Source organism: Siniperca chuatsi, linkage group LG15 (genome assembly GCF_020085105.1).
Source record: "Siniperca chuatsi isolate FFG_IHB_CAS linkage group LG15, ASM2008510v1, whole genome shotgun sequence".
NCBI lineage: Eukaryota > Metazoa > Chordata > Actinopteri > Centrarchiformes > Sinipercidae > Siniperca > Siniperca chuatsi.
Genome location: NC_058056.1, coordinates 22,779,717 through 22,796,384, shown reverse-complemented (window position 1 = coordinate 22,796,384; position 16,668 = coordinate 22,779,717). Strand labels below are relative to the sequence as shown.

Here is a 16,668-nt window from a genome sequence, read left to right as displayed (position 1 = left end):
ACATTAGGAAATTGTGATTGTGAGAAATTGTATCTGACATTTTATAGACCAAACTATTAAATACTTAACATAAAATACTCATCTAATTAATTGATAACGAAAGTAATTTTCAGATTTAAAAAAAACTAATTGGAATATTTGTTTTTCACTGAACAGCAAGGAATTACTTCATGGCTGGATATGGATTAATTTCAGTGAAAACATTATGTATCTAATGCACTTTGACAGTAAAGAAGAACAGATCGTTCAACAGTCAAAACAAGAAACATTCAGATTTAGTGAAAGTCAAATGGAATTCACAAAATGACAAATAACAGATCAGTGGAACATCTCGCACAATGACAATTTAGATGATGTCAATCACAGAAAAGTGTGCTGAATTAACTTTACAGAGTGAGATTCTCTAAAATCACTCTCACACACTACATTTGCCAAATCCACTGGTATGAGGTATTTCATAAAAGGTAAAATAAAAGATCTACTTCAGGTTCCAGAGTGGTTTTTTCGAGCACCAGTAAAGATCAAGGTCGTTTTACCAACGTCTCTTTCCAGACTCCTGCGGATATCTTTGAATTTGCAACCTGAAGTCAGATGAAGAAAACATTTTTTTTTTGTGATCAGTTACACGAAACCTTACAATAAAGTAAAATCACTGACATACAGAGATAAATAAAATGATAAACTACAACTTTACCTGGTAGTGCACATATCCCAAGAAACTGCGAGCACTCCACTATGGACAGAGGTAACCTTAAAGCCAAGCAAAATATAATATACATGAACACAGCGACGCTTGTTTTACATTTCACCATTTAAAAAACAATCTGACAGAAGTCACACACTTTCTGGTAGCCCAAGACAAAAGGAAAACTGCTGAAACTTACCAGGAGATGTGGAAGGGAGTCAGCTGCTCCTCTCCAACCTCCTCATCTTCAGATGAAGAGTCAAACTCACTTGTCCTCATGACTTCAGCCCAACAGACTGTTGAGACAGCAGGAAGGACATTGAAATTCAGTGCTGCGAGTCACAGAACAAACTGTCTCTTTAAAATTGTTTTTAGCCTGTTTACTTCACATTATGTGCACCTTTATTAGCGTTGATAATTTTCAAAACTATATCATGAATATTTTAGATTCTTGAAAAAAAGGACATGGTGTTTGCTGGGATGGATTATTTTCCACTAATTTTCAGAAATAAGTGGAACCCAATTGAAACAAAAATGCACTCAAAATCCACCCAAAATAGCATACTTTGGAAATTATGGGCAGTGATGTGCAGGGTGCAAAAAATGAAATACAAAAGTTGTAGATTATATCGCAACACAATGCAATAACCCACCGATAAATACTACGATTGTGAAGCTTATAATGTTCAGTTTTTGTTGAAACTGTCAGCAAGATGTTGATTTAACTCTGTGGTAACGCATTTTGTTTCAAAAGGTAGTATTTGTTTTAGGACTTCTGTTTGTTTTGACTGAATTATATTGTGCAGGTCTTTTACTTAAGTTAAAGTAGCAGTGTCCACAGTGTAGAAATACTCAGTTACAAGTCAAAGTCCTGCATCCAAAATTTTACTTAAGTAAAAGGACAAAAGTATAAAGTACCAAAAGTAAAAGCACTCATTATGCAGAATGGTCCATTTCAGAATAATGTGTTATAGTATTAAGGTTAGGGGTTATTAACCCTAACCCCAACCCTAACAACCCCAGCCTCCAGCCCCCTGGCCCTCATCTTATATTATCTGGTCTTATCTTGTTTTACACAGTCTATGATCTTAACCTATAGTAACACTAATAACACATCATAATTTTGATGTAAAGTAGCAAAAAATGAAAATACTCAAGTAAAGTAAGCAGTTACTTGAGTAAATGTACTTATATTGCACTACATTGGCTAAAACATGCTAAGACCATTATGGGTATGGTCCTTTAAATTGCTAACGTGCGAGCAACTAGCTAGGCTATACACCAACCTGTTAACTATGAATTAAACATGCTATAGTCTGGCTAGTTGCTAGTTTTTTTTTTCTCCACTACCCAACATGTATTAAGATTCCAATGTGACAACATATTATTTGACATTGCATTAACATTAATGTCGGAACTGACGGCACTGCCAAGCGTAATTTGTATGTTGCTCGGAGAGAAATTTGTTGCTGGTGGTAGCTAGCGTTAGCTGTGCAGCAAACCTGTCAGACCGAATTTAACAAACGGAGAACAATTAAATTAAACCTTTACTTATTATTTATCAGAAAAGAATACAGTGCTATGTAGTGTTACAGACATGCATATAAGTTGGTAAATATATGGTAGTAATATATGGTTTCTGAATTCTCACCGGTCACGCTCTCCTCCTGTTGGCTGTTTTGACAGCTCCGTCAGCTGCTGCTTCGATTTGAAAACTCCGTGAAGCCAGCAGCCAATCAGATTCAAGCACTGTCTCTCAACCACGCCCCTCCGCAAAACAGAGCAGGCACGTGTGCGCTCGATTTACTCTGCGGACTGATCCACACGGGCGGGGTGAAGAAAATGACCGGTGACAACATCCCTCGGATTTTTAAACAATGAGACACCTGTTTTCTACTGATATAATCTGTTTATTTAATGATACTCGAAGTGTTTGAATCAGTGAAGCCTGTTAGGCATACAATGACATATAGCCTACCTAAAAATATATTAAAACCTATAGTGTTATGTAAATGAAAGGAATGTGTGTATACTGCACATATATAACACTATATATGTAAATGTATTTGATGTATATTTATTATCCATACCTATAGGCTTACCTATGTTTAAATTATGTAAGATATAGTAGCTTACACACAGCATGGCTGCCAGAGTTGCATAACTGGATTTCTGGATTTATTTCCCACAATTATTTGCACAATAAGTTTACATCTAAGTCTAAGGTATTGTAATGTATATAATGTTATCTCTGTAATTTCTTTATAATTTATTTATTTATTCTTTTTATTTATTTTGTTATAGGCTAATAATATAATTGCTCTTTATCTGTTTTCTTACGTCTTATTCATTTCACTCCATAAGAAATTACTAAAACTAATGTTTTGTAGGAAACTGACATAATTTCACATTTCCATATAGAAAACCTTAAATAAAACCGACTTCATGAGCAACATTTTAAGTGATGTGTGAACAAAATAATTAAAAAAAACAACAACCTAAACGTGTTGGTAAAATAACAGTAGAATAAAATATATTTACGCAGATGCGCAACATTAACTCAATTACAGTAAATAACTCTATTATAAAACAATACTTCGATTAGGGCAATTTGCGTGGTTCCTAGTGAACCTGACTCCCCCTGTAAACACAGTAAATCAGAGCTGCTCACAACGCGGCATGCGGGACATCTGCTGTCCGCACAGAGCAGCGCACAGCGCAACACCAGACCCGCCTCCAAACACCGCAAATGACTGAAACCACGCTTTTCCACAGAAGAGGAAACACTAGACATTTGAAGTCTTTTTGGATTCACTGCATCACTTCAGATGTCTGGAGAAGCAATATTGAAGAGCTTTAACTGAGGTGAGTTTCTTGTGGCTTTCCTTTATATCTTTTGCTTCAGTCTCCGTCTTGTGTTTTTTGATGGATTCTTGGATATTTGGACACCACTGACATTATAATTATGATTGGAAGTGTTACAATATGCATTTAAGTAGCTAGCTTGCACGTCACAGTCTCGCAACCTACAATAAAAATTTTATGTCTACATATTTTAAATCCAGAAAAGTGATATAAAATTACAGAGATATTGTATTAAAAGTGATTTTATATGATGTATTTGCAGTTTAAAACACGAGGCTATGGCATATTCCATTTTTGAGTTTTTTGCTGATCCGTGCCTGTCCTTCTGTCAGCAGGCTTATAAGGAGGGATCTTGGCTCCTGCAGCCATTTCCCCTGCAGGGCTGAGCTCTTTGGCTGGCTTGCCACTTCCTTAGCAGAGGGGCTACTGGCAGGGGCAACATCTGAGCAGGTACCACAAACAAACAAGAATATAGGCACCAAAGTCATTAAATCAGGTTAAGAATGTTATTCTAAGTCTTCTAGTAAATTTAGAGGATTTAATATATAGATAGAAAGAATAAACTATGACATAATTCACATTTTTTTGTGCTTAAAACCACAACTACTCAAATTAAACTCTGTAGATATTCAGTTTTTGTCTGTTCTTTACAATGTATGTACATGTTTGTTACATGTATTGGGTTAGGAAGAGGTTAAAGATTCCCTTTGCTGAGAAAACATCCCTGCTTTGTACCTATTGTGTGAATGCAACACTATCTGATCTACCTTTGGAGGACAGAGTGAATTACTCAGGAGAACATACTTTTCTCTGCATGGTGGACTTTCTCTCCTCACGGTCTATCAGCTAGAAATATCAAAAAGGTCACATTAATACCCAAGTGTTTGTTTGCAAACAGCCTTGTTTGTGTCTCTCTCTGTACAGGTCATGAAGCCTCAAGAGGCAGAGCTTGTCACTGAAATCTCCAAGGTATGCTGCACCTTCCCTCATCAGCCAGCCTGGCTTTGTTAAACATACAGTTCACTTTAAATTTAAAGCTCTTCATTATTTGAAAAAATAGCAGCAGATGGTAAATAAACCCCCTCTGATGTCCAAGAATGCAATCCAGGACCAAAATACAACTTAGACATTCAATTATGTTCTTATCTACCTCAGCTTACAAATATACATCTTCAGTAGTGGAAAACTTGTCAATAGACTTAATATTTTTGACTATTATATGACACCTGCTGTCCCGTCAGTTACAATGCATGGTCTCTGAGCTGAAGACGGGGTTTACCAGCGCTCTGCTGGAGCTCAGTCAGATCCAACATGGAGACACGCACCTGAGGGAGGAGCTGGATGAGAACAGGAGGAGCTGCCAGAAGAAAGCTCTTCGTCTGGAGGCGCTGGTCGAGTCACTGAGGGTGAGACTCCGATTAGTTTGATAAAAATCCACTGTGAAAAGTTTGGTTACAGCATGTGTTATATTCACATAATGATTTTAAATGAACAGCCACATTAACAGTAACACAAACACATTCAACACTCAAATTTGACTTCTCTCAAGGATGTGCACCGGTAACAGATATTACACAGTATAAAATGATGATACTTACTAAACTCTGCATCTTGTCATCCTACAGGAAGAACTTGGAGTGATGCGGTGTCAGATCTTGCAGCTGTACAGTAACAGACAGAGACCTCAGCAGGATGGAAAGAGCTCCACATCCAAACAGAGAGAAAGGTAAAACAACACCACCACAGATAGAAACTACAGAGCTGTACAGATAAGAATCCAAAGCATTAGATCTACCTAAACAAATCAGATCACAGGTCAGGAGACTGGTAGCCTCTGCAAACCATCTTTCTCAAAATTAAGATCATATTTCTCATAAACCTCATCGCAGGACATTGCTATCTGTCTCATCTTTATCTCTTTTACTTCGCAGAGGAAGATAAACATGTTTGACTTGATTCTTCCGTCAGACTTTACCCATTCCTTCATCCTCCTTTACTTAAGACTGAGTGAGCTTTAGCCCCCTCCTACCTTGGCCCCAAAGGACAAAAAACACACAAGAAATAAAGTGCATTAAAGGAATTTTGCTCTTGCAATACTGTAAATACCAAAACATGCAAGATAGAAAGCATACATATTAAGGAAAATACAGAAACTGAATGAAGTAATGCAGAAGTACATTCAGTATTTGTTCTTAGGAGTCAGTATAACTCTTTGTGCTGTAAATGTGGCAAATTTCAGTGTAAAATGCAGAATAGCAGATGAAAGTCTTCTTAATTATGTTTTTGTTTGTTATAGGAAATCCACATGTATCATATAATGTGTTCATATTAATGTTGTCATCATTTTCAGTGGCAAACAGCAAACAATTAGTCATAACAAAGCTGTTTACACCTAGTCAGCAGGCGGTAATAACTGCTGGTAAAACCTGCAGAAAGACATTTTGCCATCTGCCACTGTTGTGCAGCAGTGATCCAGCAGAATCGGCCAGTGAACGGAGGCAGTGTGACTGTTCGTCTGCTCCACCAGCCTGTCTGTCCAGAGGAAAACTGCTCCTCCACTGTTTCCTGCAGGGCCTCAAAGCAGGACTGAGTGAAGGCACAGGTGGGGAGTTTTTTTTGCCAGCTTTTATATCTGACTGCTGTAACACAATAGTGATTCAACCAGCAAATTAAAAATGTTACATTGGCTACCAGAAAACATCTGCTGTCAGGAAGATGTTTTCAACTGTACCAAATTTTATCACTTGGCTTTTTAAAAAGTAAAATATTTTCAAACTTGTTTTAAAAAGCCAAGTGGCCAGAAAACATTTCCTTAAGTGAGTAAACTTTTTGGGATTTGTTTGTTGTTACTTTCTCAAAAGCACTTAAGCAGTAGATGCTAGCCATTGATTTCTGTTAGCTATATTTAGATGATCAGATTGGGGACTAAACTTAAACAAATTAAGTACAAACAATATATTGTACATACAATATTATTTGCTGAATAATAACCCTATAGGTGAAAGGCACATATGTGTAGCTTAATTAATATTTTCTTTTTTGTACAGATGCACGACATCAGGTGGCGATGCAACTTCTGCATTCTGAGTGGGAGTACGTGTCAACTTTAAACCAGCTATATGATAAATACAAGACACCTCCAGCTCACCAGATGACTGTGGAGCCATAGTAAGTGCTAAACAGCTTATATCTTAGCAGACTGTAGCTACAAAGAGAAAAAACAGCTCAGGTTTTTTCCCATCTAAAAAAGAAGCAACAAATTCTTCCTGCTTGTAACGTCGTAACACAATTGAACTGCACAAATTATTAATTGTTTCGTACATAAATTCTACAACACAGATGCAAAAACTGAAGTTAAAGTATCTCTTCTTTTTGATATGTTAGTATGATCAAATTGATGATCAAAATGTGCCCAGGTCAGGTGAAAAAAATCAGAACATTTTTGCTTTAAATTTCCGTTCATCATATCCCTTGTTTTTTGTGTTGTGATCCAGTCAGACATATCTGAAGTTTGTGGAGCAGCTGCTACAGCGACATCTGCTCTTCAGAAACACCCTGCAGGAGCGATTATCTGCAGAACACTGGAAATCTCTGGTTGGAGACATCCTGGTGCAGCTTATCGGCCAAAATGACGTAAGTTGATGCTCTTTTTGGGGGGGAGTTTTTATGATTTCAGTCCATTACACGGAACACTAAAGGAGCTCACTGTTGCTCTGCTTTGGGTTGTCCAGACAGCCTTTTCGGATATGTACCTTGGATACACAACTACCCTGGCATCATTCCTCTCACTGGAATTCAACAGACTAAATCATCCTGAGAAAAGTCACAAAATGCAGGTATTTTAAGTGATACAGCATCAATATTATTCAGTCATAATGTACTTGAGAAACCAGACAAGCTAATGGATATTTTCTGTCTGCATTTAACAGAGCGGCCAGATGGAGAGAGAGGAAATGAAACTGCTCTCCCTGCTGTTGGCACCTGTCTCTCGCATACACAGCTACCTGAGCCACATTCAGGTGAGTCAGAAGCCACAGTGAGGCCAGTTTGTGATGTGACTCTGCTGTTCAACTCTAAACCTAAAGTTCAACATCTGAAAAACACGAAAAAATGATTCAGAGCAGAAAATAAAACCCATGAGGATGTTTTGAGGGATAGTAGAAGGCCAGAGATCAATAGATGACAATATATACAACACTTTTAGAAATATTAAAGGCCTAATGAACATTTTAGTTTAGGTTTAGAAGCTTACTTTCTCTCCATTTTCCTCCTCTAGAACTTGTTGCAGTGGACGGGTAAAGAGCATCCTGATTGCAGCCTCCTGCTGGGAACTGAGCAAGCGCTGAGGAGCCTTTTGTCTCGTTGTCATGTGATCCTGGAGGAAGACGTCCGGTGGGAGGAAGGAGAAGAAGCTGGACAAAGGTCAGGGCATCATGAGAAGGATTAGCTGGCACACAGATGATCTTTAAGTATAAACACTCAGGTTGATGCCTCTTATATCAGATTAAATGTTTATGTAGATATTTTGGGCCCTTGGAAATCAAATAATATTCAGTAAGGGACCCCTTACTGAAGCACTCAGTCACATATTTATATTGAATGCCTGCGTTTGTGTCTTTGGCTCAAGATAAAATTTATATCTACTCATTACATGAACAGCAGCTCTGATGCAGTGGCTGGTGGATCTGCAAACTGTTGCAGGGGGCGCCAACAGACAAGAGAGTCTCAGCACGGTTCCAACGCTGCAGCTCAGAGGTGAGTGTTGCCCTCTGCTGGCTTCAGACAGTACAGCAAGCAAGGAAGCACCTGCAGGTCAAAAATGTTGTTGACAAGCTCAGACAAGTGACATTTACGTGCAAAAATGTTGGAGCCTAATCAGATTTTTTTGTGTGTGTGCATGTTTTAGCTCATGAATTTAAAATACTTGCCTTCCAGGCAGCCGGTATCCATTCATTTCAGTAAAGCATCCAAATCAACTTGCAGATGGATACTTATCATCATGCAGTTTCATTTTTGTCAAGGTTCCACTATTGTTGCATGGTGATTAATGCAAGGACAGATTAAGAAACAGTCTGGTGGCTGGCAACCAAAAGAAAGTAACCAAAGAAAGTATTTAAATATGCAAATCTGTCAAAAGTGATGTCAACTAGGCTGAAAATGTTTAGTGAATAAAGCATGGTGTACTGGAGAGTTGTGTGACATATTTTAATTTTGGTGATCCTGAAAATAGCAATATGCAACTCTGCTTTGAGACAGGAAGTATTCATCTTCCCCTCCCCCTTTGTTGCTCATGTTCCCACCTCAACACAAGTTGTGGCTCATGATATCTTACATTGAAGAGGCAGATGTAAATGCGGACAATTTCCAGTGAATAAAGTAACAAAAGCATCATTCTGATGTTCACCTGTGTTTTGCTGCTCTTGCGGTTGTGACTTCTATATGCTGTGGCAGCAGGTATCATCTTGGTTGCCACATTTTAATCGAATGCTGCCCACAGCCACATTAAATGGCACATCTGCCCTAAAACCAGTTATGTAAGGAGCACTCAAATCCTTTAAGTAAATGTAAAAAAAGTCTTGACAGGAAAAGGAATTCAAGTATCCAAAGTAAAATTATTTTTATTAAAATAAGAGAAAACGTCGTATCTACAGTTGTGGGGATTTCCATGTTTTCAGATCATTTCAAGAAAGTAAAGTAAGAAATGAAAGTAGGAACAAAAGAAAGCAGGAAAGAAGAAATGCCAGAAGAAAGAAAGGGGGAAGTGATAGGAAAAAAGAAAGCAATAAGTAATGGAGTTAAAGTCAACTCAATTAAAATAAGAGTACCTCAAAATTGAACTTAAGAACAGTACCTGAGTAAATGTACTACAGATTTTCCCATCACTTAATGTGGGAGTCCTGGTATAATAACCTCCACTCTCCTTCCCACAGAGACGACCAGCAGGCTGTCAGCCTCACTAACGGAGTCGACGGCTGTCACTCGATGCGTCTGGAGTGCTGGTCCTGCAGCCCAGTAAGGAGGAAGGGCTGTGGAGGAGACCGGACTGTCCCGAACCAGCTGGCCCGTGACTGTGGACACGCCTACTGCTCCCTCCTCACTCCCGACACTGCAGGATGGGGAGAGAACAGCGACTCGGGTCAGGGCACCTTCAGCCAGCCCACCGGGAAAGGCACCAACGAGCTGGCGACACCTCACACTAACCACAGCCTTGAAGACTGCGAGACAGACGCAGATGACACCTCGGCCTTCGACTACTCCTCTGTCACCTCCTGCAGCCCTGACGGCACCCTGCGCAGGGAGACGATGGGCAGCAACAGTGGGGAGGATGAAGAGGAGGACAGCCAGGTGCCGGTGCTGTTAAAACCCTCATACAGTCAGCAGCAGCAGTCGAGGGAGGCACCCAGAGAGAGGACTGTGTGCCTGAGGTGGCAGATTCCCAGATTAACCCCTCACCCTCCTCTGAGAAACACTGCAGGGCCGTGTGTGGACGGGCCGACACCATGCCTCATCAGCTCCTACGGGAAGAGGGTGGTCAGTGTCAGGAAGGGGTCGCCTCCTCTACATCCAAAAAGTGCCTTCAGGCCCATCTGGGATGATCCATCCAAACAGGTATTCAGTTTTTTGTTACATAAGCACAATGTTGTGTCCATACTGGGCCTACTTTTGGTATATTACAGTATTAGCATCCTTTGAAAGTGGGTCAGAATAAAATAATGCCAATGTGGTGTAGTACCATGTACATGAAAACTAAAACTTACTCAAGGAGTACATGCGTCTGCCAAGACTGCACAGACCTCTAAATTTGTAATTTCATTCTACTTTATGAGTAGAATTAGAACATTTTCCTTTGGCACCTCCTCATATATTGGTACAGCAACACATAGACTGCAATTTCCATTAGGATTGTCTTTCTTTCTTTCTTTTTTAGACAAACAAAAAGCACTATACCTATCAGAACATTTGAAAGATGCTAGACAGGCATAAGCATTCTGCATGTAGTAGCTTTAATAAAAGAAAGTGTTTACATTTTTTTTTTATGTGTCAGTATTAAAATACAAATCGTGATAGACAATCGTGAGATACATGTGCCATACTGGGATTGTCTCATTAAAAAAAGCCATCAAAAAAATTTGAAAGATGCTATAATGACATAAAAAAAATAACTTTAATAACTGAAATCTGTGCACAAGTTTTCGAGAGTTTCTGACAAAATATAGGAGATACTGTAGGATAGGAGACGGTGTAGTCCCTCATTCGTCCAGGAGTGTTCTATAGTAGAAAAGGTTTCAGTCGTAGTCATCTGGACACTGTTTTCAGAATCAAGACGTTTCGGCTCCCATCCGGAAGTCATTCTCAATTGTGAAAAAATGGAACGGGAACTCAGAAATGTAAGCTACTCTGTGTTACATAAGCCCTGCCCTCAGGAAGGAGTCTACCTGAATAGAGAGAAGAGTTGGTTTGAACGGGGTGTCAAGGAAGCCATTTTTGTGAAAAAGAGAACCCCTCTTTGAACAGAAATGGTGGTCTGAGATTCAGTCTGCCCAAAGTCTACTACAGTGTATTAGCACCTTGGTCAAGCCAATCATGTGCTAATCAGGTACTTAACAGTGATGAGAGAGGTGCAGCCAGAAAACAATAGGCCTGATTGATTACTGGGCCATCATGGAAGAAAATAGGTCAGTTTCAGGTGAAACTAGCTAATCAACAGATACTCAGGTAGACTCCTTCCTGAGGGCAGGGCTTATGTAACACAGAGTAGCTTACATTTCTGAGTTCCTGTTCCATTTTTTCACAATTGAGAAATGTCTTGATTCTGAAAACAGTGTCCAGATGACTACGACTGAAACCTTTTCTACGATGTAGGATAGGGGGTAACAAACCATATTACAGGGGAACTCCAGCAATTACATATTACCACTTCCATAAAGTTGAGGGAGTCAGACTAGAAAGATTTAAAAAGAATGGTCAAATACACAAAACAGCTTGGTAGCATCTTTTCTTTAAACCCTCCCTGCCTTGTAAACGCACTTGTCGTTCAAACTAGACACCTCCAGTTAGTTATGCAAATGATGACAGAGACATTATACAACTGTTTTCACAGGCTTAGTAGTACTAGCAATGACTAGTGAAATTATCTTCATATGAATAAAATTTAATAGGCTTTGCAGAATATTGTTAATCTACTCCTGTATCTCCAAATTCATTTTGTTTAGTATTTCTTAAATCAACTGATCCCCTTTTTTTCCTGACAACTCTGTGCGGTCCTCTGTTCAGTGTTTTCCTGTCAATAATACTCTCAAACCTGCTCTCTGTATATCCACATCACTTCATGTACCAGGCTGAATCAGCTCCAGAGAAAGACAACAGACAAGGCTTCATACCGATTCAAGCCTCAGCGAGGCAAGGTTTTCACAATTTTAACCAGAGCAGAGAAAATCTGAGGTAAGAGACTTCATCGGGTAGAATTACGACAGTGATGACACTTTAACTCTGCTCTAATTACAGGTGGGATGGTGATACACAAAGCTGCTTTTACTAAACTTAAAACAACCAAATTCACACTTGCATTGTGGCATCAGTGCAGATACAGAACTGTATTAATGAGATTAATCAACTTTTACCTGTTGCATCTTCGAGCTTCACATCTCTCCATCTCTTCAGACCAGGCCTGCCTCAGCAGCGAGGTAACCATGCAGCAGCCATGAGCGGTGGAGGATTGTGGGACGACAGTGAGGACAGCGAGGGACCCTGCAGCACCGTTTGACCCCCGTGCTGTCCTCCCCAGAGACAAGAGGACCATCACTAAAAACTGTGAAGTTACAAATAACATTAGCCCAAGTTGTGATTTATCTGATGGATACATTTTCTCAAAAAAGGCCAGGACAGCAACGTAAATGCATGACTGACGAAATCAGTGAATCTGAAAACGGATATGGGATTTTTCTTGATTTTCTGTTAAAGCAGAGAGCGTTTTGGGGTTTGTGCCTAAAAAAAATAAATAAAACAAACTAAAAATCAGCAACACACATCTGAGAAAAAAAAAAGTTTAATCAGAGTTTAGACTAAATACTTAAGTATATCCTATTTACATCTGAAAAATCCCATTTAATATTACAGACCATACTTGATATATGATGAGACCACATCAATGCGGAAGGTAGCTAAAGACACGTAGTCAATAACAAATTTTACTTTTATAAGTTGAAGGACTAGATTTTAATATTTAAAAAGAAGCAGTAAAGGAAAAGTTGTGACGCTTATTTGCTTCCTGGTGGAGACTCTTCTGATTATATGGTAACGTTAGCTAAATAAGAAGCTACAGCTAGCAGCAGGTTAGCTTAGCTGGAAACAGCTAGCTTGGCTCTTTTAAATGGTAACAAAATCCACCTACCAGAACCTCTAAAGCACCGAAATTAGCACGTTATATCTAGTTAGTTTAATTAATCCCAAAACCGAGGTGTAAAAACGGCATTTAATCGTTTTACAGACTATTTCTTGGCCGGCCAGCGTCAGTCATTTTGTGGAGTCTCTGTTGGTTGCCTGGCAACAACTCAGAGCCTAAAAATAGCCCGGTACATCCCGCACCGCCCGTAAAACGGCAAATTGTCCTTTTTACACAGGTTTTTGTAAAACAAAATTAAACAGAGCACATATAACAGGTTAATTAGTTAACTTTAGGGGTGCTGGTAGATGGATTTTGGTACAGTTGAACAAAACCAGGCTAGCCGTTTCCTTCTTTCCAGTCTATGCTAAACTAAGCTAACCAGCTGAATATCTATCTATATAACAGACAAACGCTACTTTGGTGCTATCGATCTTCTCATCTACGTATTTCCCTTAATGTAAAACAATTTCTTTATGCATTTCTTCGTTTTTTTCCAACACCTGTAGCTTGTGTGAGAAAGCTGAATTGACAGTAAAAAGAAAAGAAAAAAACGAGAAGAGAAATGAGTAGTTCAGTACAAAATAAGACTGGGTGATTTATTAATCTCATCAAGACCATTAATACAAAGCAGTTAAAAGGCCACATACCATCAAATAAACCGACTGCTGGATCAAGCTGTTACAGTGCCACCGAGGGAAAACCAATCTGTTATTCTGTCGGGGCTGGGGTTAAAAAACAAACAGAAAACAAAAAGGGAAAATTGGCAAATTTAACCCCACCAATACTGACTTGGGAAACTTGGGAAATGGACAGAACATGAGCGAAGACAGTGAAGTGATTTTACTTCAGCTGCCTATAAAAATCCTCAAACTCCCCTTTCATCTCTAGTTTAATCAGAAGTTTAATCACCCATCATCATCTGCACAAAAGGCAGAGAGGAGGAGGAGGAGGAGGTCTTGGTGAAATTTCAGGGCAAAGTGAGGAGAGAAAAAAGGGCAAGAGGTTGTTTTTTTGTTTTTTTTAAATTTTGCTGAAGTCCAGCTCTTGGTGGTCAGACACCCCCAGGTGTTTGTGTCTCCATGGGGGTAAACGTGAGGTGGTAGACTCGTGTTTTTCTGCCCTGATCCATGTAGAAAGTGAGTTTAACAGTTGCATAGGACCAATGCATTTACAAACATGACCTATAACAACTGTGGCTCTTCAACAGTACAGCCTAAAGTGCACAAAGTGTGTTTCTCACAAAAAATGTCCAATTCTTCACTATGCTCAAATACTTGCAACTGAATATAGATCTGTATATATTCAACTGCAACTTTAATACAATTCCAACTTCTGTTTAATGAGTGTTAGCATTAAAAAATCTTTGAAAAGGAGAAAAAGGCAATTAGTAGGATGTACAAAGTGAAGCACACATTTAAGTAAGTGCTTGGCATAATGAACTGTATATTTTTTTCATTGCTTTAAAACAGCTAAGGGGCAGGGAAGAAAAAAATGGAAATGGCTTTCCTCAGTTAATACTCCCAGTGTTTCAACTGGAGATTGTCTGTAAGTAAGTTAGTGAGAGTGACCTGTTTTTTTCTTGTTTTTTTTTTTGTTTTTTTTATCCGACTGTAGCAGCATTGGATTATTAGGCAATATTCAACTGAACAGATGCGGATGAGGGTACAATACAACAGGGGAAAAAAACTTGTCACTTTATACAAATTATTTAGTTAGTGTATACATGTTATATATACACAGTATCCACAAACATGTACAATTTCATAGTGTATAGCTTTGTTCTAAACATTACATAGGCAACTTTATTTTTTAGCATTTTAGACACCATTTGCTTATTTCTGTAAAGTAGAAAACAAAATAAAAGGCACATCTGAGCATGATGAATGGATTATTTCAGTCTTTCCAAAGTGAAACAAATGTTTTCAAGCAGAAAAAAAGAGAGAGATAGATAAAGAAGAAGTTGGGTTAAAAAGTTCCTCTTTTTCATGGGTTTCTAGGTTTTTTGAGCAGCTACTGGGGGAGCTGACCTAGCTCTGGTGGGAGGTTGCGCGCTTCTAGTGCTGAGTTTTAATACCAATGAAGAAGAGTTGGTCATGAAGGCTTTTGGAGAAGAGCACAGTGTCAAGACAGCAGCGCACGTCTATAAGGGGATCGGTTAAGACATCAGCTTTCGAAGAGATGGAGAGAGAAAAAACTGTGTTTCTCTTTTCTCTCCTCCTTTTTGTCCTGGATCGGTGCTGTTTGATATCGTGGCAGTCCTCCCTCTGTCGCACACCGCAGAGGGATATTTTTAATAATCTAGTCGAAACCTGCTGACTTTGCTCAAACTCGATGTGCAAATGGAGTGTTCTCAGCTCTCGTTGTCCCATCCGGGCCGAGAGGAGTGCAGCCTGGGGTCAGAGGTCACCGCTGTTGGATTTTTAAAGGCAACGATTTGTGGCTGCGGAGAGGCCTGTCTTCAGACAAAAAAACAGGCAGTTTGACTCACGTCTATACAGTCACAGTGTACAGTTGAGATAGAAGGTGGGGGATTCAGTGTCGCCTCCTTTATGCATTTCTTTTAATGTCACATTTGTTTAAAAAAAGAAAATCCCTTATCCCCCTGCATAAAATAAGACTTTGGCAACTGTTTGTTTATCAGTTTGTAGGAAAAACAAGTCAATGGAAATGTCTGCTGCTCACACCCACTGTGAAGCTACGTCTAAGTGGATCGTTGAGGAGGAGAGAGGTCGTAAAAATCTGTGAGCTGCAGCAGGACTCAAGATGATGTCAATGCCCAAAGAAACAAAGCATGACAGTTGAGGCTACAAAGTCCAAGGCCCCCCACATTCACCCCACCCTGATAGAAGAGTGGGACGTGGGGTAAGTGTTAAGTTAAGAGTGTGAGGGGTGAGAACTTTAATCAGGAGCAGACGATCCCGCTCCATACGGGACAAACAGACACAAACACTCAACTCCTTGTTGTTTATTAGCTGGCACACCGGTGTGGGTTTCTCATTGGCACAGAGGGTTTATGATGAAGGCAGAGCTACTGATCCCCTGAGAGGCACAGCGGGGGGGTGATTGGTCGATGCAGAGGGCGGGTGGGTGAAGTTAAGAGCGTGTGGAGCAGTGTAATTCTTTCTGATCAGTAGCTTTGAGTCCACTGTGTCTTAGTTTACAGGAGACAGTTTGAAGTTTGCATTTCAAGATCACCTCTAGGTGTTTAAAAAAAAAAAATAACGCAGACTCACTGGCTGCTGTCGGTGTTCTCCACAAAAGAGAGGCCTTGTAGCGGCGGCTGCAGCAGCTCCCTTTTGTATGTCTTTGGTGGGAGTTTGGGGAGTTGTGGGCTGGAGTTGTGGCGTGGGGGGACAGGTGGAGCAGTGATGGGAACAGGAAGAGGGCAGAGGCTGTTCTGGCTGGCGCTGAGCGGGCAGCTCCGCCTGGGGACGCGAGGTGACGGCGTGCTGGGTGGGGTGTTGGGGGAGCTGGGGGAGCTGCTGAAGTCCCAGTGGTATCGGCCCACAGGGGAAGGCTGCAGGTTGAGGGGGTAGTTGATGAAGATCTCCGGGGGCCGCTGGGGCACTGGGGGAGGCGTGTCGGGCAGAGGGTCGCGGGGTGGGGGAGGAGGAGGGCTGGGCAGGGGGCCGTCGCTGGGAGGACCGTTGTAGATCAGCGGTCGAGGCTGGTTCCTGGGCAGAGGAGGGGGCAGCCGGGGAGGGATGGCCGGGGGGCTGTTGGACCTGGAGCT

General features: G+C 40.3%; 3 protein-coding genes across 5 annotated transcripts in view; 1 reads left to right on the top strand and 2 right to left on the bottom strand.

Moving 5' to 3' along the window:
* cdkn3 (cyclin-dependent kinase inhibitor 3) overlaps positions 1–7,940 on the bottom strand; it is a 12,969-nt gene extending 5,029 nt beyond the window's left edge. The window contains exons 1-6 of one of the 2 annotated variants that reach the window (XM_044167410.1): positions 7,803–7,940; positions 5,149–5,211; positions 4,876–4,950; positions 885–981; positions 695–750; positions 537–581 (exon numbers count right to left, since the gene is read on the bottom strand). In XM_044167410.1, coding sequence (XP_044023345.1) covers positions 537–581; positions 695–750; positions 885–981; positions 4,876–4,950; position 5,149 — 274 coding nt within the window. In that variant the 5' untranslated portion in view covers positions 5,150–5,211; positions 7,803–7,940. Of the gene's footprint in view, positions 1–536; positions 582–694; positions 751–884; positions 982–2,336; positions 2,422–4,875; positions 4,951–5,148; positions 5,212–7,802 lie in introns of those variants that run through there. The other variant, XM_044167411.1, reaches the window with a different exon arrangement.
* LOC122862138 lies at positions 7,054–14,815 on the top strand. Its single transcript, XM_044167407.1, has 8 exons — positions 7,054–7,183; positions 7,286–7,386; positions 7,480–7,569; positions 7,827–7,972; positions 8,210–8,305; positions 9,481–10,159; positions 11,889–11,992; positions 12,212–14,815. The coding sequence occupies exons 2-8, from the start codon at positions 7,297–7,299 to the stop codon at positions 12,312–12,314; spliced, it is 1,308 nt and encodes a 435-aa protein (XP_044023342.1). The 5' UTR covers positions 7,054–7,183; positions 7,286–7,296; the 3' UTR covers positions 12,315–14,815.
* sos2 (son of sevenless homolog 2 (Drosophila)) overlaps positions 13,506–16,668 on the bottom strand; it is a 41,108-nt gene continuing 37,945 nt past the window's right edge. For both annotated transcript variants that reach the window (XM_044167402.1, XM_044167403.1), the window contains one exon: positions 13,506–16,668. In XM_044167402.1, the coding sequence (XP_044023337.1) occupies positions 16,165–16,668 (504 nt within the window). In that variant the 3' untranslated portion in view covers positions 13,506–16,164.

Excerpts from the sequence above, each read along its gene's own strand:
- LOC122862138 (XM_044167407.1), top strand. The coding sequence starts at position 7,297 with ATGTACCTTGGATACACAACTACCCTGGCATCATTCCTCTCACTGGAA. Across the intron at positions 7,570-7,826 it reads GCTACCTGAGCCACATTCAG|AACTTGTTGCAGTGGACGGG; the intron begins GTGAGTCAGAAG and ends TTCCTCCTCTAG. Across the intron at positions 11,993-12,211 it reads CAGAGCAGAGAAAATCTGAG|ACCAGGCCTGCCTCAGCAGC; the intron begins GTAAGAGACTTC and ends CCATCTCTTCAG.